This window comes from Trichophyton rubrum (assembly GCF_000151425.1).
Source record: "Trichophyton rubrum CBS 118892 genomic scaffold supercont2.2, whole genome shotgun sequence".
NCBI classification, from domain to species: Eukaryota; Fungi; Ascomycota; class Eurotiomycetes; order Onygenales; family Arthrodermataceae; genus Trichophyton; species Trichophyton rubrum.
Genome location: NW_003456427.1, coordinates 1,495,176 through 1,516,928, shown reverse-complemented (window position 1 = coordinate 1,516,928; position 21,753 = coordinate 1,495,176). Strand labels below are relative to the sequence as shown.

General features: G+C 48.0%; 8 protein-coding genes across 8 annotated transcripts; 4 read left to right on the top strand and 4 right to left on the bottom strand.

Moving 5' to 3' along the window:
- Positions 1–527: 527 nt before the first annotated feature.
- On the top strand, positions 528–2,385 carry TERG_02139 (eukaryotic translation initiation factor 3 subunit D; the record flags this gene model as incomplete). Its single annotated transcript, XM_003237370.1, has 2 exons — positions 528–741; positions 824–2,385. 2 exons carry the CDS (start codon positions 528–530, stop codon positions 2,383–2,385), a joined length of 1,776 nt encoding a protein of 591 aa, XP_003237418.1.
- Positions 2,386–3,088: 703 nt separating this feature from the next.
- Positions 3,089–9,297, bottom strand: TERG_02138 (AGC protein kinase; the record flags this gene model as incomplete). Its single annotated transcript, XM_003237369.1, has 2 exons — positions 3,089–8,656; positions 8,728–9,297. The coding sequence occupies 2 exons, from the start codon at positions 9,295–9,297 to the stop codon at positions 3,089–3,091; spliced, it is 6,138 nt and encodes a 2,045-aa protein (XP_003237417.1).
- Positions 9,298–13,292: 3,995 nt separating this feature from the next.
- On the top strand, positions 13,293–13,771 carry TERG_11810 (uncharacterized protein; the record flags this gene model as incomplete). The annotated part of the gene is made up of 3 exons (XM_047750865.1): positions 13,293–13,343; positions 13,410–13,512; positions 13,578–13,771. 3 exons carry the CDS (start codon positions 13,293–13,295, stop codon positions 13,769–13,771), a joined length of 348 nt encoding a protein of 115 aa, XP_047605594.1.
- Positions 13,772–13,914: 143 nt separating this feature from the next.
- Positions 13,915–14,815, top strand: TERG_11809 (hydroxymethylglutaryl-CoA synthase; the record flags this gene model as incomplete). The annotated part of the gene is made up of 2 exons (XM_047750864.1): positions 13,915–14,622; positions 14,678–14,815. The coding sequence occupies 2 exons, from the start codon at positions 13,915–13,917 to the stop codon at positions 14,813–14,815; spliced, it is 846 nt and encodes a 281-aa protein (XP_047605593.1).
- Positions 14,816–15,775: 960 nt separating this feature from the next.
- Positions 15,776–17,085, top strand: TERG_02136 (uncharacterized protein; the record flags this gene model as incomplete). Its single annotated transcript, XM_003237367.1, has 2 exons — positions 15,776–16,369; positions 16,423–17,085. 2 exons carry the CDS (start codon positions 15,776–15,778, stop codon positions 17,083–17,085), a joined length of 1,257 nt encoding a protein of 418 aa, XP_003237415.1.
- A 205-nt stretch (positions 17,086–17,290) lies between these two features.
- TERG_11808 (uncharacterized protein) lies at positions 17,291–18,565 on the bottom strand (the record flags this gene model as incomplete). The annotated part of the gene is made up of 2 exons (XM_003237366.2): positions 17,291–18,204; positions 18,271–18,565. The coding sequence occupies 2 exons, from the start codon at positions 18,563–18,565 to the stop codon at positions 17,291–17,293; spliced, it is 1,209 nt and encodes a 402-aa protein (XP_003237414.2).
- A 31-nt stretch (positions 18,566–18,596) lies between these two features.
- On the bottom strand, positions 18,597–19,147 carry TERG_11807 (uncharacterized protein; the record flags this gene model as incomplete). The annotated part of the gene is made up of 3 exons (XM_047750863.1): positions 18,597–18,659; positions 18,762–19,057; positions 19,120–19,147. The coding sequence occupies 3 exons, from the start codon at positions 19,145–19,147 to the stop codon at positions 18,597–18,599; spliced, it is 387 nt and encodes a 128-aa protein (XP_047605592.1).
- Positions 19,148–19,805: 658 nt separating this feature from the next.
- Positions 19,806–21,327, bottom strand: TERG_02134 (uncharacterized protein; the record flags this gene model as incomplete). Its single annotated transcript, XM_003237365.1, has 2 exons — positions 19,806–20,817; positions 20,879–21,327. The coding sequence occupies 2 exons, from the start codon at positions 21,325–21,327 to the stop codon at positions 19,806–19,808; spliced, it is 1,461 nt and encodes a 486-aa protein (XP_003237413.1).
- Positions 21,328–21,753: the final 426 nt, after the last annotated feature.

Genomic DNA, 21,753 nt, shown 5'->3' with positions numbered 1-21,753 from the left:
CGCCGATCCAAAGTGCGGACGTGTTGGACATGTACTCATGATGTTTCCTTTTCGTTTTCCTTTTTTTTTCCCTTTCTTTTGGAGAGTTCATCTTGATTTTAATACATTATCAGCCCCTATGCACTTTACATTCTTTCCCTCTACTCTTAGATCTAGCCCTCAGGCTATTGTTACATTTTGTCTTTTGGATACAGGGGAGGGATGTCTGTATGTCGCCTACAACTTCGGCAAATAACTTAATAGGATTGCCTTAGTATTTTTACTCCCATCGCTACAGTCTACCCAGAATCATCCTATCAAGGGCATCAACACTGAATATATCCAGTTGGTCCTCTTCATGTCTTCGACTTCTTCGGCCTTTGCGGTAGTATGTGCTTACATAATCCACCCTGGCGAGCCAAGATTTCAACCCACATGAAAAAAGGACCAAAAAAAAAAATATCGACGCTATCAAGCAACGAGAAAAAGCCACGATCAAAAGACACTTTGAGAATACCAGCTTGCCTTCTTGATAGACTGAGGTAGCCATGGCTCCGCTATCGATTTTGGACCTTGTGTCCGCGCTTCCCTCCGATGATACCTGGGGACCGGCCGTCACCACCGAAAAGACGCTCGATGGAGTCCCATACGCCCCCTTCTCAAAGGGTGATAAGTTAGGCCGCATGGCTGACTGGAGTTCAGAGGGCAAAGATGGCCGTGACGGACGAAGTGGACGACAGGCTTACAACCGTAATTACAGAGGTATGGCTTTTCCTTGGAACAGTAAAGCACGGTTATTTTCATTTGTGAGGGGTACATTTTCGACTAACGGGTCCTGGTACAGATCAACAAGTATACGGTGCTGGGACTGGCAGCTTGTTCGCTGTTCAGGTCGCCGAAGATGAATCAAGCTTCTCCGTTGTCGACAACACTCGAACGTCCGTCAAGTCTCGCGGATTCGGCCGAGGTGGTGGTACCATTTTCCGCGGTCGTGGACGAGGTGGCCCCCAGAGAGGAAGGGGAGGATTCCAGAGAGTTGGAGGTGGTCGTGGTGGCCAGGGAGGAGACAGATATTTCGACAGCCGTGGTGGACGAGGAGGCCGTGGTGGTGGCCGACGTTTCGGTTGGAAAGACTATGACAAGCCACAGCGAAACCGAGACAGCTCTATTGCCATTCGACCAGAGTGGACTGTGCTGGAGGAAATCGATTTCAACCGCCTCGCGAAACTCAACCTCGAGACTCCCGACGGCCAGGACATTGATACCTATGGTTTCCTTCACTACTATGATAGGTCCTACGACAAGGCTCCTGTCAAGGGTGCTGAGAAGAAGCTGCAGTCTTTGGACCGCGCTGCTTACAACGTCACCACATCCGCCGACCCCGTCATTCAAGAATTGTCCGAAAAGACGGATGCTACTGTTTTCGCCACTTCAGATATCCTTTCAATGCTCATGTGTGCTCCTCGCAGTGTTTATTCTTGGGATATTGTCATCGTTAAGCAAGGTGACAAGATCTACTTCGATAAGCGGGATAATGCTTCCATCGATCTAGTCACCGTTAATGAGAATGCCACCGACGCACCACTCGAGGTTTCTGAAGCTCAGTCTGGTACTAAGCACGACCCGATTAACACCCCCGGTGCTCTCGCTCTTGAGGCCACCATCATCAACCACAACTTCACCCTCCAGACAGTGGTAGAGTCAGACACTTCCAAGGTCGACTACCCCAACAGCAACCCCTTCTACAACCCCTCCGAAGAAACGGAACCTCTTGCTTCCAAGGCATACAAATACCGACGCTTCGATCTTTCTGTTGGCGGAGAGGAAGAGCCAGTTAACATGGTTGTTCGAACCGAAGTTGATGCAGTGATCAAGAACGTCAGCGGAGACGACCACCTTGTCACTCTCCGTGCCCTCAACGAGTTTGACCATAGAGCACCTGGTGCCGGTGGTGCTCTTGACTGGCGCAACAAGCTTTCCTCACAGCGTGGTGCCGTCGTTGCTACCGAGATGAAGAACAACAACTGCAAGCTTGCCCGATGGACTACCCAGGCACTCCTTGCCAAGACGGACATTCTCAAGCTCGGTTTCATTGCCAGAGCCAACCCACGCTCCGCTTCTGCTCATATCATACTTGGTGTCATGGGTTACAAACCCCGCGAATTTGCCGGACAGATGAACTTGAACATCAATAATGGATGGGGCATTGTACGGACCATTGTCGACCTTATCCGCAGTCATGATAACGAAGAAGAGGGTGACGAGGAGACCGTCAAGAAATATATTCTTGTCAAGGATCCTAACAAGCCTGTTCTCCGTCTCTACGGTGTTCCATCCAACACTTTTGAAGAGGACGAGGATATGGGACAAGGACGGGACGGAAAGATTGATGAGGAAGACGAGTAAACCGGTCTCTCTCGGATCATTTTGCGTAGGCCGTTAAAATGTTTATGACCTTTCCACTTGCTTGCTTTTTATTATTTAACGATCAAGAGGGTACCCTACTTAATGCCATTTTATTGATTTATTTTCATCATCAAAGACGAAGCTAAGTAGGTATATGTGTGCGGCGGCGTCAGTGCTAGAAGGGAGACAGTCCATCTTCCAATTACTTAGAACTTGCACAATGACCGAATTCATAGAATACAATTAATGTATTTTATTTCTGGGTACGACTAGTTATTTTGTCCCCTCCCTCGAACAACTGGCAGCTTTTCCTTCCGTTCCACATATGTAACATCAAGTGGACGGACGAGCAAACTATCCTGTAACTCCTTCGCTTGGGACCGACTAAAGTGATATATATATAGACAACAAAATTGCGGTAAACGAAAGGAAGAATGTATCGAAAGAGGAAAGGAAACGTGTTTTAAGGATGGGAATACGTTGCAAGGACCAAAGAGTCGAGATGAACAAAAGTAGGGACCGGATCAAGTGGGAAGCAGAAAGTGGTATTTACAATGAAAGAAAAGGAATGGGCAAGCGCATAAAACAAGAAAGTAAACTAAAAGATCGCTCCGAATATCCATTGGCACATAACTCCAGAAGGTGTTGACTGAGAAAGAAGATAGGAAATGTGATAATTGGATGAAATCCCTAGGGCGTGCAGCTACCGTCGCATCCAGCCTAGGACGCGATCTCTGGTATGCAATTTGGCTTGGTCTGATGCCCGTGGTGTTGGCTCTTCACGTGGAGTTTCGGTTCCCCCATCACCAAGATAGCTGGCGCTGATATGCGGTTTCGGGGTGATATCATTGTTGTCATGTACATCACTCTCTTCACCCAAGTTGACGGTTTGATGCTCAGGTGTAGTTGTTGTGGTACCCGGTGATATCAGGGGCGGGGTTATTCGACCTGTCTCAGTTGCCACGAGATGGGTGGAGGGAGTAAGTGAGCCAGGCTGCAAGTTGAAAGCCGGCCGGCCCTGAGAGAGCTGTTGGCTTAGTCCACTAGTGACAGGTTTGCTTAGTGGGGTACTGCTATACGAAGCTTCCTCTTTTTCGGGATCCTCAGGAAGGACACCTAGGGCTTCTTCATTTATATGCAAGCGTTCGATAGTGCTCTCGATAGAGGTCGGGAGAACAACAGTAGAAGCCGTGTCGGAGGAAGCTGTTTGTGTATCGGATTCCACTTCACGCTCTTTCATATAGTCCTCATTCACGCTCACTACACTCCCACGGCTGTTCGTCCTCATCATTTCCGTACCGAGCTTTGAGCCAGATCGTCGAGTTCTCCCTGGGGTAAACTGTGGGCTTTTACGCACTTGCGTATTACCAAGCTCTTCGTCTTCATCATCTCCGGATTCAGCGCCTTCATAGCGTTTCTTTTCTAATGACTCTCGCTTAGCTCGGATGCCTTCCATAGAGCTATGCTTTCGTGGAGTAGACACCCCTGGCATGGAAAAGGCGGCAGGCGCGGATTTTGCGTGCATAAGACTGGGTGGAGTGGTAGACGATGGGTATTCAGCCACAATAGGTCTTGAGATAGCAGCAGAGCCATCATCAGTGATACCTAACCCTCCACTCCGACTCCGGTCCCAGCTCTCATTGGGTCGATGGCCGACAATGACGGGGATATCATCAGATCTCGTCGACTCTATTTCTCCGACTAAGCTGTTACTATCGATCGAGTCTTCTCGGCTAGACCCTCTGTACGACCCTGTGGGTATCGTAACAAATCCAGAAGATCCAGAGCTGGGACTATCTTCAAGTGCACCAGACTTTCGCCGTAGCACAGAATACGACGGCGGATTCAACATCATCGGGGTATCATCCTTTGGTGGAGGCTTCCATTGGCAGAACTTGCAGAGAATTTCCGTCAACTTCTGCAAGGTTGGAGGTTTCTCGATTAGAGAGTCAAAGTGATGCGTTTCCGGAAGATCTTTTAGATAACCCGTCACTGCAATTATAGGAGTGTGTGTATTAACACTCCTCGTCTCCCGGATCATGCGAGCAACATCAGCTCCATTGATTTGAGGTAGCTTAAACTCTGTCATGATGACATCAAACTGCACCTCGCTTAGAGCATATCTCATCGCTTCCGACCCGTTGATTGCAGTAATAGTCCGACACCGTAACTTTTCAAAGAGCGTCTCCATAACCAACCTTGAGACAGGATGGTCCTCGCAAATCAAGATATCGAGTGGTCGGAAGAAAGGACCTTCCACTAGGTTAATTTGAGATAACCGGCGAGAGCTCTGTCTTCGTCTCTGAACTTTTAGCAATGCTTTAGCACGAGGATCTTCATTATCCGAGGATGATGGAGAAATGTCCCAAAGTTGACTCTTACGCTTGCAATGGCCTGGAACGAATGGTTCCTTTGCTGGAGTCAGGTCACTGTCTTGAGAACCGATCGTGTGTGATCTAGATCGACAGGATGGCACACTGCTTTGACGATGCAGGGAGGGGGTGTCAGATGAAATTGACGTCTTTATGCTCTTGATAGGCGACGACGCGGTCGACGTTGAGATCTTCAGATTGGTGGAAAGACGTGGGGGTTCAAAACCACCGCTTGTAGGTGCGGAACCAGCCGAAGGCGGTGAGAACGTTGATGAACCTGATGTTTTCCGCCGTTCATGGTGACTTGAGGTGCTAAATTGGACGAGCAACGGTGACCCGGGTTGGGAGGGCCTGCTAGGGGAAGATGAACTTGGAAGGCTTGAGGCAGATGGGGACGCCGGTCGATTATTGGCCTTATTTTGAGACAGTGTTCTCTTCAACGGCATTGGTAGGAGTGGGCTGCCTTCAAGAGAAGGACCGGAGGGTGTAGCAGGGCTATTATTTGGAACTGCTCGCTGCTGAGCCTGCATAGCATCGTGTCGTAGTTTCTGGATGACATCTTTGTTTGCCTTCTCAAGGATCGGAAGATTCTTGAAGTTAAAGCTTCCAAAGTCATCAGCCAATGCAGGCTCGCTAAGCCGGCGGCTCCGAGTATCTCGCACATGAGGCGGAATGTGCAGAGGCATCAGGCCGCGTTTCAAGGAGTTCACCTGTGTCTTCACCTTGTAAAGGGCGTCATGAGGTCTGTCGGGATAATCACCACTGGAGCTAGGGGACGAAAGTTGGCCCTCGAACTCTTCATTGAAAGCCTGAAGAGTCGCTCCACGCGAATCGAAATATTCAGTATCCTCTGGGTTCTCTGGTGCAGGAACAAACTGGGCTTCATCCTCTAACAGTGTATCCCAATTGATATCAGAAAACCATGGGTGTGCACGGACTTCTGCACCACCGCTAGAATATTTCTCATCGATATTGGCACCTAAGCGCTCGCGAGGGTTTACGGTAATTAATCTTTCCATAATGTCCTTGGCTTCTCGTGAGACTAGTTCATCAGCCTCATCAGGCCAATTAATTCTTCGATGAAGAATGTTCTCAAAGACTTCATCAGGGGTAGAAGCGTTGAATGGTGGGTATCCATAAAGGAACTCGAACAGTATGCAGCCGAGGGACCACCAATCACTCATTTCGTCTTGGCCAGTACCATTTATAGTTTCGGGAGCGAGATAGTCAGGTGTACCCACGAAACATCTGTTGTGGTCTTGTGGATCAAATAATGCCATCGGTGGAGGCACCATTTGTTGTTGAGAAGTTTCAAACTGTGATGGTATTGAAGGAGTAGTGTAACTCGACGAAGGCTGTGCAGGGAATAGATGAGGAGAGTCGCTTCCCTCACTGAGTATCTCCTCGTCTATCGTGGATTTTGATTGTTGGAGGGACGGGTAGGCCGCTGGCGTCAACGGGTTGGAGCCAGTTGTATCACTAACCGCGCAATTTCTCATCATTTGACTAAGAGTGTCACTGCTCCCGCTATCACTGCGATAGCCAGATGCCCTTCTTGAATGCTCACGGCTTAAAGAAGGTTCCTTGCTCAAGCTAAAGTATGACGGCTGTGTCAACACAGGTTCCGGGACGATCAATGGAGTTTGGTGGGGGGAGTCCGTGGCCGGGAAATCAAACGACGCTGATCTTGAGGACGCAATAGAAACATCGGGCCGAGTGAATGGGCCCTGTTTCAACAAGTCTGGGGCTGAATCATTGGGGCTCTTCTGGATACGCTTCTGTCGGCCAACGAGTCCCATTCGCGAAAGGCCAAAGTCAGTGAGTTTCAAGTGACCTCTCTGGTCGATCAGAAGGTTGTCCGGTTTAAGATCACGGTGAACAATACCACGGCTGTGGAGGTGTTCCACGCCCAAGACGACTTCTGCAATGTACTTTTTGGCCCAATCTTCAGAAAGACCGCCGAGAACTTTGACCAATGAAGCGCAATCACCACCGTTCAAGTACTCCATAACAAGATAAAGATAGTCCTTGCTAGAAAATGTCCAATAGAGCTTTGCAACGAAGTCGCTTTCGCCTTGCCACATCATAATTGCTCGCTCTGCTTTGACATTTGTAACCTGGTTCTTGGCTACCATGTCAGCTTTCTTCAACACCTTGATGGCAAAGTATTCTGCCGTAGATTTCTTCTTGGACAGGTAAACACTTCCGAACGCTCCTTTGCTAATTGGCTTGATGATCTCGAAGTCTTTGATAGATGGAGCAACGGCAGGAGGAGGTGGGTGACTGGCGGAGGTCAGGTGTGGTGATATTGGAGCTTTCCCAACATCGGGCGAAGTGGCTGACGACTGGCGCCTATGGTGGTGACGATGTTGAGGAGGGGGATAAAATTGTGCATGGCCATGAGCTGCCAATTCGGTCGATGTCAGATGTGGAGAGGTAGACGGCGATGGTAAGTTCTCGCTTCCGACTGGGAAACGTGGCCTGGATAACCTTAATGGAGAGTGTGGGGGGTTGTTGCGAGCAGGAGATTGCCTACGAGGAGATGAAACGCCGGGCAGTATAAGGCTGCGGCGATTTTTGTCCTTTGCACTCGCAGCTCGGCTCGGTCCGCGTTCGGAAAGAGGAGACTGGGTCCTACGCTCGGACAAAACGGAGGAGAGAATGCTGCTGTCACTGTCTGCTGCATCGCTTTCTCTCTCTGCAAGCAGAGATCCGCGCTTCGAGAGAGGTGGGTTGACAAAGCTGCCCAAGCTCTTGAATGAACGCGGTGTTGGACATTCCATCGGGCTGCTGGAACGGGTGGAGATTGGGATGGGAGTTGTTGGTGTTCGCTCAAGAGCACGTCGAAGTCCCCGATCGCCTGATAAGGAACGAGTAGTGCTGCCAACGGACATTGCGGACATAGAAGGTGTTCTCTCCAGGGGAGTAACTTGAGGCACACTACCGGTCTCCTGGTCTTCTGTTGCGGTTTCTATGTCAGAGGAAGAGCTTGAACTTTCGAGGTTGCCTGTAGCGATACGCTCAGCCTTAGCCATAGACGCAGCAATACACTCTTCAACTATGACGGTGAACTCGATTCGAATACGCTCAGCGTATTCGACGATACGCCGATGTCTGAAGACGGCGTCGACCTTTGCACGGGCAACCTCCTCGGTATCAGCAGATAAGGCGGCCAGGCCCTTCTCCTGCTCTAGAGTGTGATTGCTGGGTGACTGCCATTGAAGAACCTGAGATATCCGTGATTCCGACTGAGGGGACTGTGTCCTGACTTCGTCCCCAATATCTGTCCGCGATTCTTTGAGGGCCGGTGTGTTAATTTCTAGTGCGGTGTCACAGAGGTCTAAGATCAGTTCCACAATCCGGGCTAAGGGACGTCTCACGGCAAAGGACCGTCCACGAGAGTGTCCTAGTCCGGAAGTGGACGGATCGCGAGATCGAGGAGGGGTACCAGAGGAGGACGATGAACCGGAGACCAGGCCAGAGGTAGAAGCCGGAGAAGGACCAATCTGTAGACCCTTATACTCTGCCTGTGGACCAACGAACGGACTACTGTCTCTGCTCTTGCGAGCTTCGAGGGCATCGAGGACCTTGACAATCCTATGACGGTGTTCATTCAGATTTTCCTGTGCCATTTGAACATCCATCTCGGCTCTATGTTCCTGCAGACAGAGTTCTGAGTGTTTTTCAAACCACCAGGGCGTGATTTGCCTCTCACATATCCGACAGAGTACGGGCATAGGGGGCGGGTGGTGAGCAGGATCACTGATCCCTACTTCAGCCAGAACGTTGAGATAGTTGGCCAGAACTTCAGCTCCGACACCTAGGGATTCAACGAGCAGTGGAGGAAGACCTATCGTCACTTCTCGAGGCTCAGTAGATGGCCGAAGCATCCACATAGTCTAGGGAGAAGAGGTGTCAGTAATTGTATTCAAAATATATTAATATATCAGGGGCTTCGGAGATCACCTACATGGCTACCGCCGCCAGATGTTCTATCATAGACCATGATTCCCTGGCCTTCTAGGCTTAGTATGTTGCCATCTTCCTGCTCGGCAGACTCCTGTGCATGTAGCGTCTTTTCCGCATCTGAGGCGGAGGTTTCCTCCTCTTCATCTGGCAACTTACTTTCCTGCCAGAATACCGACAAAGGGCCCAGGCGAACATCAAATCGCACAATTTTACTTTTGGAGTCATCTTCCTTCATAGACTGCACAGCTTCTTTAAAAACGTCTTTGTTGTCCAAAGCAATGTCGTGAATTAGCTGCCCCTCAACCTCCTGGGCATCAGTCCCGATAACCTCAGTCCATGAGGGGCTGACCCATTTTATGCGGCCATCCAAGTCCAAATCCACAATCACGTTGAGCGTGTGTTCAGCAGCTTCTTTCAAATCCTCGCGTTCCTCCCTGATGTCCTGGCTGAGAGATCGTTCCATTGGGGCGGGAGCAGCAACATTCCGAGCCTCCTCCCGGAGGGCGGTTACGGCAGGAGGCTCGAGGTATCGTGGCGCATCTGAGCGCTCCCGTCCGTCGAATGACGACATGACGAGAGCGTAAATAGAGTGTGTGTCAAGTCAGAGAGCTGGTTCGTAGAGAGGCAGAGAGACAAACAAACGCCGGTATCAAGCGGGCCGGCAGCGAGAAAGAGGTATATCAAGATCGAGAAATGAATGGGTCCGTCTGCCGGGCAGAACGGTGCCCGGACCAGCTAATAGCTTGACCAGTCACCATGAACAGCACATTGTTCCCAAAAAGAGTACGTTGTGGATCTAGGGAAGCAGACGATTTCGAGGTTCAACTTTCGAGGTACCAGGTGGGTATGTGTCTCTTGTCTCCCTGTCTCTGGGTGTCTGTGTGCGTTCGTTCGTTCGTGAGAGTTCTCCGTCGGTGAGGTATTTGTATGCTAGGTACGCCAGCCCTGCTAATTGAACCACTTCAGCACTTCATAATTCACAGCCAGCAGCGACAGAGGCCTTGGACTGTCCCTCTAGGCCGCACAGGCAAACTGTCCTGCGTGGGATGCACTGAAATTGCCGTTGAAACACCGATGCTGGCTGTCGTGTCCGCTTTGGCCGGGCTTGGGTGGTGATCAGATCTCGACGATTCGATTGGGAGAGCAGGTGGTCAGGGCCTAGCCAGAGAGTCCGGACATGCTACGAGCGTAGGAACAGCATCGCAGAGACCAGAACCAAACACCGTCACGCCGTTCGAGTCTTGCGGGAGGATGGGATCGAGGCAGAAGCGAAGAGAAAGTCGATCGAGCTCGCAAAGAAGCAAAAAAGACGAAGTTGAGGTTGAAGTCGACGAGCGGCGAGTTTGATTTGGTATAGAATACAGGTATTTGTGACGGATGACTCAGCAGAAGAACGCTGACTATTGGCTAGGATGACGTCTGCAGCCCAAAAAACATGCAAAGAGGGGGGTCGCTGTATTGTCACGTACGGTAAATGATCTTCGCTTTTAAGCACTTTTTGTGATTTTGATATAAAAAAAGAAAAGTCGGAAAAGAAAAAAAAAAAGAAGAAGAAGCGAGAGAAAGGCGGACAGAGAGAGAGGGAGAGAGAAGGAACTGAAGTAAAGAGAGAAAGTCTACGCCAACTATGTCGGACATTTCATCTCCAGCCTGCATCTGTGTACGAGCCGGTGCCATGAAACACGAGCATCTTCAAGACAGAGGGAGAAGAGTCAGGCCACCAAGACCGACGCCACTACCCTGCAGATAGCTGCGCAGATTATATATACGACATCACAAGGGCTAGTTTGGCCCTTCTCCAGGGCTATCTTTGTGCTCTTCTACGGCCTTCGTGAAGCCTGCCCTGCGGTCAGGTTCGAACATGTTGATGTAGCCCTGTCGATTCCTGTGGCTGTTGCGTTGACCACGTCAAATTCCCATTCGATCATGAGAAGAGCTGAGTTTCCCCCCCTAAATCTGTTTCTGTCTTTTTAATATGTCCGTCCCTTGCGGCTGGCAGAGAGCACATGGGCTGATATCTCTGATGAAACGCCCTGAGAAAATCGAGCCTTCAGCCAGCGGGAAATGCAGACGCATCTGATAGGCCTGTCAGCCCGACTCTTTTGATTGAATACGTGCATGCATGGGGCCACAGGATAAAGATCTGAGAAGGCGCTAGTGCTATGTCGGCACCACCAACGGGCGACGCGTGATCCAAGTCCAACCCTTTCTCCCGCCTGCGTCGATTCTGTGTCTTTCATGGCATCGTATAGCTGGCTCACCTCACTCACGCTGCGTTAACTCAGTTAGCTAGCTGCGGTGTGAACGGCTGGTTGCTGTCTTCTCACCCCTGGCTTTGATGTCATGAGCGGATGCCACGACAGGGTGTGCACGCGAACGGGAGGCGGTTCATATTTTCCATGCAGGAGGTCATCGATATCCGCCGCTGACCACAGAAGCGAATCTAGAACTAGTAAAACTCTGTCTTGGTGTGCGGTGTACTTCGATAGCAAGATAGCAAGGAGCTGAGTTCACTTCATACCGCAAGCCACACACTCTCGGTCTCAAACACACATTCCCTGCGTCGGCAACAAAGCAGAAAGGCTGTGGTGTACTGAAATATGGGAGCAACAGGCAGCAGCCAACACCTAGGTGGGCACTGCTCCTTCCTCGCATTCCCATCGGCCCGGACCAGAGTCATTCATCTATCCCAGACAGCTTCCTTCACTGCTTGCGCACGAGACCACTAGTAATAAGACCCTAAAATATCATACAGCGCATCAATGCATACCTATACCCCCTCTCCCGCCAAATGTTTAATTCTCGTACAAGGACGGCCCAGAGGAGTTCTTGCATGCACCCCTCTGCACCTTTTATGTATTCACCACATGAAGATTTGCCCTCCACACCTCTTCTTCTCTTGCCGGGAAATCTTACATGCCTCAGCCCGCAGGCCAAGTAGCCGGCCAGTAGCCGAATACTATACTTAGTTACTTACGCTGCTGCCCATCATGCGGAATCCTGTTGTTCGTCCAACTCCACCTCCATTCTAGACCATGGATCTCTTAAACCCAATTCCCCGAGCTTGGTGCAAGTCTCAAGGTTAGGTGGCCCATTCACATTCTGGGATTAGCTGGCCTCGCCACCTGCCATGGCGAATGTTGAAGCTAGCTTATACTTGCCTCCCCCTTGTCGTTATGATATCACTAGCCGACCATTTAGCGGTGTTCTAAGTGCCAAATCTCCGTTAGCCGCATTACTGGCCGTAGGGAGACTAGAGAGGGGATTGAAGATATGATCCCTCAGGCTTTTATAAACCTCGAAGACGTTCTCTCGCGGTTGAAACCGAGCTTAGCTCTTGATGTATAAACAAGAAATGGACTTAAGCCCTCTGATCCTAGGATACCAATGTCATATTGCTGATTGGCGTAAACTACTACCTACCGGTCCTACACATTCAGGTCGTCTGCTCCAAGCAAATAAAGCAGTGAACATATTTTGCTTCATTAAATATATTTATCCAAACATATTCAGGAACTACATAACCTTCACAATCATATAAATATCATAGATATTCTGTCACGACTTTCTCGAAAAGGTCAAATCAATGGGCTGAGAAATAAACAAACGAGGAGTTCTGGGATTTACTCCGCGGGCTTACTTCTCTTGAAATACCATGATAATGCAAAGGCAAATAGTCATTCATGCACCGCCACCTATGACAGAATAATTACACAAACTACAGAAATTGTAGTCTATAGGAACTCGATTGCGGTGACAACATCCGGGCATGCGACAAGGGGCTTCTACTCAGAGTATCAACCAATCATAAATTTGAAAGTTGGTATAAATTTACCAAAACCTATTTTCCGGAATTTTATTGGTGGGGTTTTACATATTTCCACTAACTTTCGGGCGTACTTTATTGCCCTAAGCAAACCTTCCCTAAATGCACAACTTTTTATGGCAGTCCATGGCCTGCTTCCCCGGATCTGTGTCGACAAGGTATCTAGGTCCACAAGCCTTCAATGCAATTATGGTGGAGCCTGTAATTGAACAGCATCGAAGTCCTGTCGCATACATAAAGTTTTACTCCGCGGGAAGAATTAAGAGCCCCGGCTAAACATGGAAGATACATGCGGACAAATTGGCGGTTAATATATAAGAGCGTGTCTCTAAAAAAAAATACTTGTGTATTTAATTTGTTCACACGGAGAGCCAGGCTAGTAAAATCGTTGTGATTTTATTGGTTCTATGCCAAGCCCGAGTGCGCCTCGTAACTTACTAGCCGCCCACGCGCCGACCCGAAACCTTAGCCACGTCGACTTGCCATTCATTACATCAGCTTCTTCGCGATGTTAATTGACCCACCACCCGGTATGGTGGACGTTAGTAGCTAATTTGACTGATTTGGGGCAGTGCACAAACGCCAGCCCCTGTCAATTAGCTATCTAGTCATGTAATTATCACAGTATGTTCTCCTGCCCCTTGGCGAGAAAAGCTGCTGTCTATTTCCTTCTCTCCAGTTATCTTGCCAGCTTGTCTGTATTGCAAATTTTTGAAACATATACCCTTCTATTTACTGCAATGGCTCAAGACGTCGGCATCAAAGCCATCGAGATCTACTTTCCTAGTCACGTAAGTAGAGAATCATCTGGCCTTATGCTATAGTCTCCAGAAGTTTTTTTTTTTTTTTTTTCCAAGTATGTGGCACAATCGGAGCTGGAGACCTTCCTGGGTGCTAGTTCTGGAAAATATACCATTGGACTTGGCCAGACAAAGATGGGCTTTTGCGATGACCGCGAAGGTAGGCATAATCAAGGATGGATTGCATGAACCAAACTGAGTTGGTTTTATTAATGACTTTATCAGACATCTACTCTCTTGCATTGACGACTGTTTCTTCCCTCCTACGAAAGTATTCGATTGACCCCAATACCATTGGGCGCCTTGAAGTAGGGACAGAATCTATTCTGGATAAAGCAAAGTCTTGCAAGTCTGTCCTCATGCAGCTTTTCGGAGAAAACTCCGATATTGAGAGAGTGGACACCTACAACGCTTGCTAGGTGGAACAAATGCTCTCTTCAATGCCATCAACTAGGTGGAGTCATCCGCATGGGATGGCCGAGATGCAATTGTTGTAGCAGAAGATATTGCATTATACGACAGGCCGGCTGCACGTCCCACATGAGGAGCAGGTTGCGTTGCTATGTTGATCGGACCAAATGCCCCTCTGATCTTTGAACCAACTCGTGGTTCTTTCATGCAGCATACCTATGACTTTTACAAGGGCGATTTAAAGTCCGAATACCCAATTGTAGATGGTCAATTCTCGAACAAGTGCTATCTGATGGCGTTGGATAACTGCTATAAGCGTTATCAAGCGAAGAAGTCTTCTCAACTAGTCAATGGCACGACGGGGAATACTCCACTTGATTCATTCGATTACTTTGTCTTTCATGCCCCTAACTGCAAATTGGTAGCTAAGTCGTATGCACGGCTGCTATATTATGACTACTTAGCAGACCCACAAAATCCCACTTTCAAGGGTATCCCCACCGAGGTCAAAGAAATCGACTATGAGAGCTCCCTTGGCGACAAGTGCGTAGAAAAAATTTTCATGGCTCTAACGCAAAAGCGCTTCTCGAATCGCGTACAGCCTAGTCTTATGGCAGCACCCGTGTGCGGTAATTCGTATACAGCATCCGTATACTTTGGACTGGTCAGTCTGCTAAGCAGTGTGCAGGGTAAGGAGCTTCTAGGCAAGAGAGTTGGATTCTTCAGCTACGGGAGTGGCTTGGCTAGCAGCATGTATACCCTCCGTGTCAAAGGTAATACTGATGAAATGGCACGCAAACTGAACTTGGTTCAGCGGCTTGAAACTCGAAAGGCTGAGTCACCCGAATTCTACGACCAGGTCAGCATTCACCGCTCTTTTTCAAATGTGTAGCCTTGCTAAATGATATTTTTAGATGTGTCAGCTCCGCGAAAAGGCATATCAGCAACGAAATTATACACCCCAAGGCTGCATTGAAAGTTTTGCCTCCGGGACTTATTATCTTGTCAATATCGACGAAGCATTTAGACGAACCTACGCCATTGTACCATGATTCCTCGCCCGGTTCTAATGGTGGGGGTAAACATGGCTCTTGCAGAGGCATATCTTTCTCATATTTTGGCCTAGCACAGTGTCAGGATGTAGCTTAGTCAGCTTGCATCCGTATATACGGCGCTGAACTCTTTGCATGTAGCTATACCTTATTAAGGCTCAATTCAACGACGTATATTCGTTCATATCAACGTTTTAACCAATCATATCTGCTTCTGCTGCTTCCGTTTTGACAGTTATGAGCCCGGGTGACGTTGGTCCTCTGCGCCAAGCCCCCACACCAGGACACTTGGTTCGAGTCCCAGCGCTATCAAGTCTGCCTTTAGAGATTTCGGGCTCAGCTAGAATAGGAGTCCTCTACGCAAAACGAGCTTGTGAGGAGTCTACTAAACGGAGAGAATTTAGTCTGTCTCAGCTATAAACTATGTTATAGCTGGGGTGTGTCAAACTTCGGCTCTGTCTACCATTAGTGTGGGCTCACTCCTTTTGGTCTAGCGGCAGACTTCGACACACAGTTTCACGCTTGAATGCCTTGATTAATTGAAAATATAGAAATCTGTACTTCAATACAATAAGCATTCCATTTTCATCAGCACCTTCTTAAGTGACAGCTCATCTACCAATGAACGCCGAGGGTATATGATATGTGTAGGAATCGGGAATGCGATCAACACTTGACAGGTTGGCAGTTTCGTAGGGGGAACTTAGAGTTCATGTTTTGGCGCTTAATTCCATCACGTGAGGAGCGGCTGACTTGCACCGCGCTAGTCCCGATCGAGACTTGAAGCTCGAGCCATCAATCAGTTAAGGAGAAATTCAAACTTTGGACAACGTCACGATTCGTTTTTGCAGCCTTGATGAAGATACAAATAGCTGCTCTTCTCCGTTCTCACAAATTGGCGCAGCATAATCCCTATATACCGTCTTAGTCTCTGGAATTGCTCTTCTAGAAGACAGCTAAATGGCTCAATCCCGTGTTATCGAGCTAGGAAATGTCCTAGTTGTAGGCGGCTGCGGTTTTGTAGGCGCTCACGTTGTTGACCAGCTACTCAACTTCCCATCCGAAGACTCACTACCCACCCACCCAGTTTCCAGAGTCATTGATGCGAGCGGGAAGCCTGACCCCCGATTTGCGCACCCTCGTCTTCGCGACCGATACCCGTCATACAAGAACACTAAAGTGTCCGTTCTCGACCTCCGAACAACACATAACCGATTTCCTGGAGCGGACTATTATGATGCAGATATTCTAAACACAGAGCAATTGTTAAAAGTGTTTAGGATAGTGAAACCAGATGTTATCATTGATACTGTCTCTCCACCGCCCCTGGAGGGGGAAAGGGAGATGTTGTATAATGTCAATGTCAATGGTACAAAGAACTTGGTAGAGGTCGCAGGCGGCGCCAAAGGAGACTGGGGTGGAAAATGCAAAGCTTTTGTCTATACTAGCTCTTCATCGGTGGTTCACGACACCCAGGGTGACTTGGTTAATGTCGATGAGAGATGGCCCAAAATCGTTGGCAAGCTCCAGCAAGAATATTACACTGAAACAAAGGTATGGATCATTTGCGCTACCTGACAACTACTTTAATTAACATTGATTATCAGGCACTTGCGGAAGATTTCGTCCTAAAGTATAATGGTACCTCCCCCTCCGGCATGCTAACAGTTGCTATCCGACCTGCCGGTATTCACGGCGAGCGTGACACAACTCTTACGAAGAAGTTGGTTGAGCACGGCTCCAAGGCGTCGCCTCTCGTCCTATCCTTCCAGCTCGGCGACAATGATAATCTATTTGATTTTACTTATGTCGGCAACATTGCCTATGCGCACATGCTTGCTGCCGAGCTACTCCTTGCCACCATGAAACGGATTGAGACAAAAGCAGTGCTTCCCCTTGACCATGAGCGTGTCGATGGCGAAGCATTCAACATTACCAATGACAGCCCGGTGTATTTCTGGGACATGGCCCGTTCCATATGGGCGTTGATGGATCGTTATGTCGAACCTGAACAGGCTTGGGTCCTTCCAGAAGGAGCTCTTACCGTGATAGGGGGCATACTAGAAACGGTGTTTGGACTATTTGGTAAAAAACCCCGACTTACACGACGGGAGGTTAGATACTCTTGCATGACGAGATACTTTTCATGTGATAAGGCGAAGAGAAGGCTTGGATACGTTCCTTATGTCCCTCTCGATGAGGGTGTTGCAAGATCTGTTGGCTTTATGCTGGAGCAAAACAAAAATATCGAGGCGAAGAAGCAGCTATAGAGTATATATGTATTGGGGACTGGGGTAATACAGTAAGGTACGGCGGACTGAATCGGGGGGTAGCACATAACGTTTCAAAACGACTCCTTAATCAATATTCAAACTTATTATTTTGCTCTATCGTACATTGTTCTCTCATTACAACTATCCAAGAAGAGTTAGTCATATAACAAAACGATCATGGCCTAAAGGGCCCAGAGAGGCATCAGTCGAAAGGCCAAAATTTTTCGAATTCTGCCTTTTTTTTGGGGGCTTTCACGAGCTCGGATGCCAACTCCTCTTTTATCTGGGCAAGTAATGACTTCAGCTGCTGATAATCATCGTGTTCGGCCAGAGCTTTGTCAGGCCAAATACGCCCAAGTCGTTGTTGTATACTCTTCATGACCTCCGAGCTTAACGCAGATAATTCTCTATCTGCGTTAATTTCAATTTCCTGCTCCGGTGAAAAGGAGAGTGGAAATTTTTGTTCCTCGTTGGTGTTGGACTCCAACCATTCTTTCTGCAGGTCTAGTGACAAAGCCCGGAATTGAAGCTCTCCCAGTTCATAGAGACGACGAGAAAGAAGAAGCAGGTATCCTTTTGTTGTATTCTCAAACATCATGGCAGCATACTGGCTAGGGATTTTGTTCTTGACAAGCATACGCCAGGCTACCATGACAGACTTATTTAGGTATTGCTTGATGGTGTCATTTTTCTCACTTTCGGATAGTTGTTTCATATTCTCTGGTAGCTCAGGGAGCTTCAAACTATCTCCAATGGGACTACCATCATACTCAAGGAATGCAGGGTCCATGCAATGGTCAAATAATGGTGATATCTGAGTTGATTGCCAATCAATAATCCCGACTACCTCGGTAGGATTCTTCGGGCTGACAAAAATATTCTCGCTATGCAGATCATCATGCCATATGTGGCCGCTAGCCAAAGATGGGTCAGAGGGAAGAAGAATGCTAACAAGCTTGAGGTAAGATTGAACTGCGTCAAGTCTCTTTTCTTGAGTAGGCTGGTAGAGTCCTGGTCCATAGAGCATGGCTAGTTGTTTCGGAGCACATATCCTAGATTCAATAGCTAGTTTTTCTCGGTGTCCAACTGCTATCCGATATTCAAGTAATGATTTCCCTTGATTACAAGAAATAATTATTATAAAGACCAATTTAGCGTCGTCTGGGAGAACGAAACACTCACGTGGACCTCGGTCGCAAGTTAATGAACTTCGGCCATCATCAGACCACTCACGTCCTGTGGCTGGCCCTATAGCAAATCGGTCAAGCTCATTGATTTGAGTGCCTTCTTCGTCAGCCAGTGGCCTACGAATTGATTCCCCCAAGTCATCGCGATAATAGAGGCTCCCAAATGCATTGAATTTCTTCTGAGTCCATACTCTCTGGTAGTCGAATATTTGCAGAAATATCTTCATCTTATCTGATGGATCTAGGGAAGGCCACACCTTTCCTAGCTGGACCCCATCAAACTTTTCCATGATGATGTATTCAGCCCCTACATTGTTTCCCTTATCTTTTTCGAGAATTCCAGGAATACACTTTCGGGGCAGGCGTCTTCAGAACATTACGCATCTAGTGAAAGTTAGTAATAGAATGTCATGGGAGAAGAAAAAAGAAAAAAAAAAAGAGGTAACAATGGCAGCTGTGAGAAAAAAAAGGATTGGCATATCTCACAAAGTCAAGTGTTGCTACCTCACTAGCAGTGGTATAGTGAGGTATACCGGCATTCGGGTTTGGAACTTTCCCAATGACTTGTTTGTCGTTGTCATGAGTGAATATATACGCCTTGTTGAACATTCCATCGGCGCACTTTTCGACTTTAATACAATACTTTGCATCAACTGCTTTCGCAGCTTCTTGTGCCAATTCGTCCATGTTGAACCGAACGTGCCGTTTGGAAAGCTGTTCCTTTTCATCAATGACAAAGCATCCTCGGGTAAATTGGAAGAACTCATCATGTAAATTCCAATCTGATTCCTCACGATAAGTTATCTCGTGTTCTCCCTGCTTGGACAAGATCCCGCGTGCGTACCTTGGGATTGCCGTGGTATGGTGTGCATAGCTCTCGAATCAGAAGAATGGCATCTGGTAAATTGAGGTTTTCTAGCTGAGCGGTGGGTTTTAGTAAAGCAAGGTAAGCGCCAAGGTGGCTTCATTTTGTCTGAATGGTGGTTGCTAAATGAATCATGAAATAGAACGATGATGTTGGATGTCAAGAGTCCCAATGGAAAGCATCTAGGCACGTGATTGATTGACTAGGTAAGGTTGGGCCCGAGGGAAGCTAACCGGTTTGAGCAAACGAATTATCAGGGTCCCGTGATATCTTGTCAATTTGATTCGCCCTCGGTATTGTATTATTAAGGGTGCTCGACTCTCAATAACTCACAGTAACGAATAGATGGCAAGAGGAAGGTAGAATACTGTCCTTACCGCAGGAACTTGGAGTCCATGGACGAAGCCTCTTTCCACAATAAGAACCTAATAACTGAATCACATGACCCGGTTGAAATGGTCAATGCTAAGAGTTAAATAAGCCATTAGCTAATATTGCTTCCCTATGACCGCAACAAATGGCAGATCTCGACATATTTTGTTTTATTTAAGTTCCTTCTGTATCTTTATATAAATTTGGTTGCGCACCTATCGGCTACCATAGCATTTTATTATACTTAGTCCAAGAAATAGTTAGATGCGGTTAAACATCGCTTCCTTGGTGTGTCAGCCACGCTCGGCACAGTATTTCTCGACTTCTTTTTTCAGTGTTTCTTTTTGTCTTAAAGCAACTTCCATGATGCCGTCACAAGTTCTCCCGAGGCCTCTATTGTCTGCTTCCAACGCTGTCGCGTACACCTGGATCATGCAATCAAGGACTGCTTCCAGCTGGTTTGGCAGCCAGGTTACGATTGGGCTACCTCCTGTTGCGGTAGGATGATCGGATCGCTTAAGGATATACTCCTTGACCAAGTTCCAGTGACGCCAACGGAACTCACGCACCTGATCAAGGATCTGGAGCCATAGTCCCCTAGATTCACGGAGAGCATCTCTAACATCCTCGGATCCGGCAGTACCGGCTCCATTGAGGGCAAATCCTTTGATATCCAATTCTCGTCCACGCTGTTTCACGAAATTGAGAAAATCCTTGTGTTTGTCAGAACGGTATTCCGAGAACTCATCGAGAATCACTGTAAGAGGTGTATCAGGCATGGGTATCTGAAGGAAGTAGTCCATGAGTGGCACCATTGCATCGTTAGCACCGGTCTCTCCACGGAAGAACATGGGCTTGTTGTCATTGCAGCCCTCATATACGACCCCGTCGGGAAACATGGAGTTAGAAGTGATTCCAAACATGAAGGTCCTAAAATTGTTGTACTCCGCTGGTTTTGACTTCTGGTATATTATCTTCATAAGGGAGTTCAACTTTGCCAAGGCATCAACAAGTGTTGAGAGGCCTTCATTGAGCAGCTTCCTCTGTTCGATGGTACCGCCGCAAGTGGTTCCGTGTGATGCAGCTTCAAAAGCCTTCAGGACGCCTTGGACAAGGGGGCCTGAGTGTTTCACCATAGTTAGATGCACCAGGATAAATCCTGATTCAGATGACGCCGGATCAAGGCCATGCTCGAAAGCTCGGATGAGGCGCAGGTTGGAGAACTCAAGGCCGGCTGCGGGGTTCTCTAAGCGGTAATTGAGCAGTACGTATGAGCTGAACTCGAGATACGGCTTGAAGCCAGCTCTTGTTTCTGTTAGCTCCCATTGCTACTTGCCCAGCTGGAGACGGTGGGAACTGAACTCACATTTCTGCACATCTAACAAATGGCTGCGAGATCTGTTTGGGCAAAAAGGGCCGCCCAATCCCGTATTCACTACTTTCCATAAAACATTTATGGCATGGCTCTAGGAGGTAGCCCTCAGCGAGAAAGGAGTAATCTCGATACAAGGCAGTTATTACATGAAGATTATCCCTGTATAGATCTACTTGAGCAGTGAGATCAGGTAACTCTTTATCAACCACATCACCAAGCTTGCCATCTGCTAGGAGACCCGGTTTGCCCAAGGCAGTCTTTATTGGCATACGCTGCAGCAGCGATTCCAAGGCGTTGAATTCCTTTGGCAGAGTAACCAGCGGGTTTCTCAAGGGTAAAAAGCCTCGAGAGGTAGAGACTAGGAATGGATGAAGGGAGACATCCTCCAAACGAGAGTCATCAATGATGACCTCACATTGGGCAGAACCGGTGGGCTTCATTTCAAAGATGGATGGATGGGTGGTGGTCTGTTAGAAAGGACACATTAAGACCAGTTTGAAGCAAGGTACGTACATACGAAAAGGAAGTTGAAAAGTCGTCTTATAAATCTACCTTCGAATGCCTCTTCATTCCGGTCGAGCTACGTGGCTTTGCATGGATTCCCTTCCTACCCCTTGGTTGCCCATAGGCCTGAAAAGCATGCCACTGCATTCATTGCCTCGAAGAAGCCAAAACTTATCTGATCTGCTCCTCATCACTGTCCAAATACCCGGCCCCACATTCTAATCTTGGTATCACACTCTAATTATGTGTTGACAACGGAAAATATCTGTCATCACATATGGGAATTGGCACTTCAACGACAAGAGCATCTTGCATATGATTTCTCTCAAATCTAGACACACCAGATCTAGTGAGGACAATGC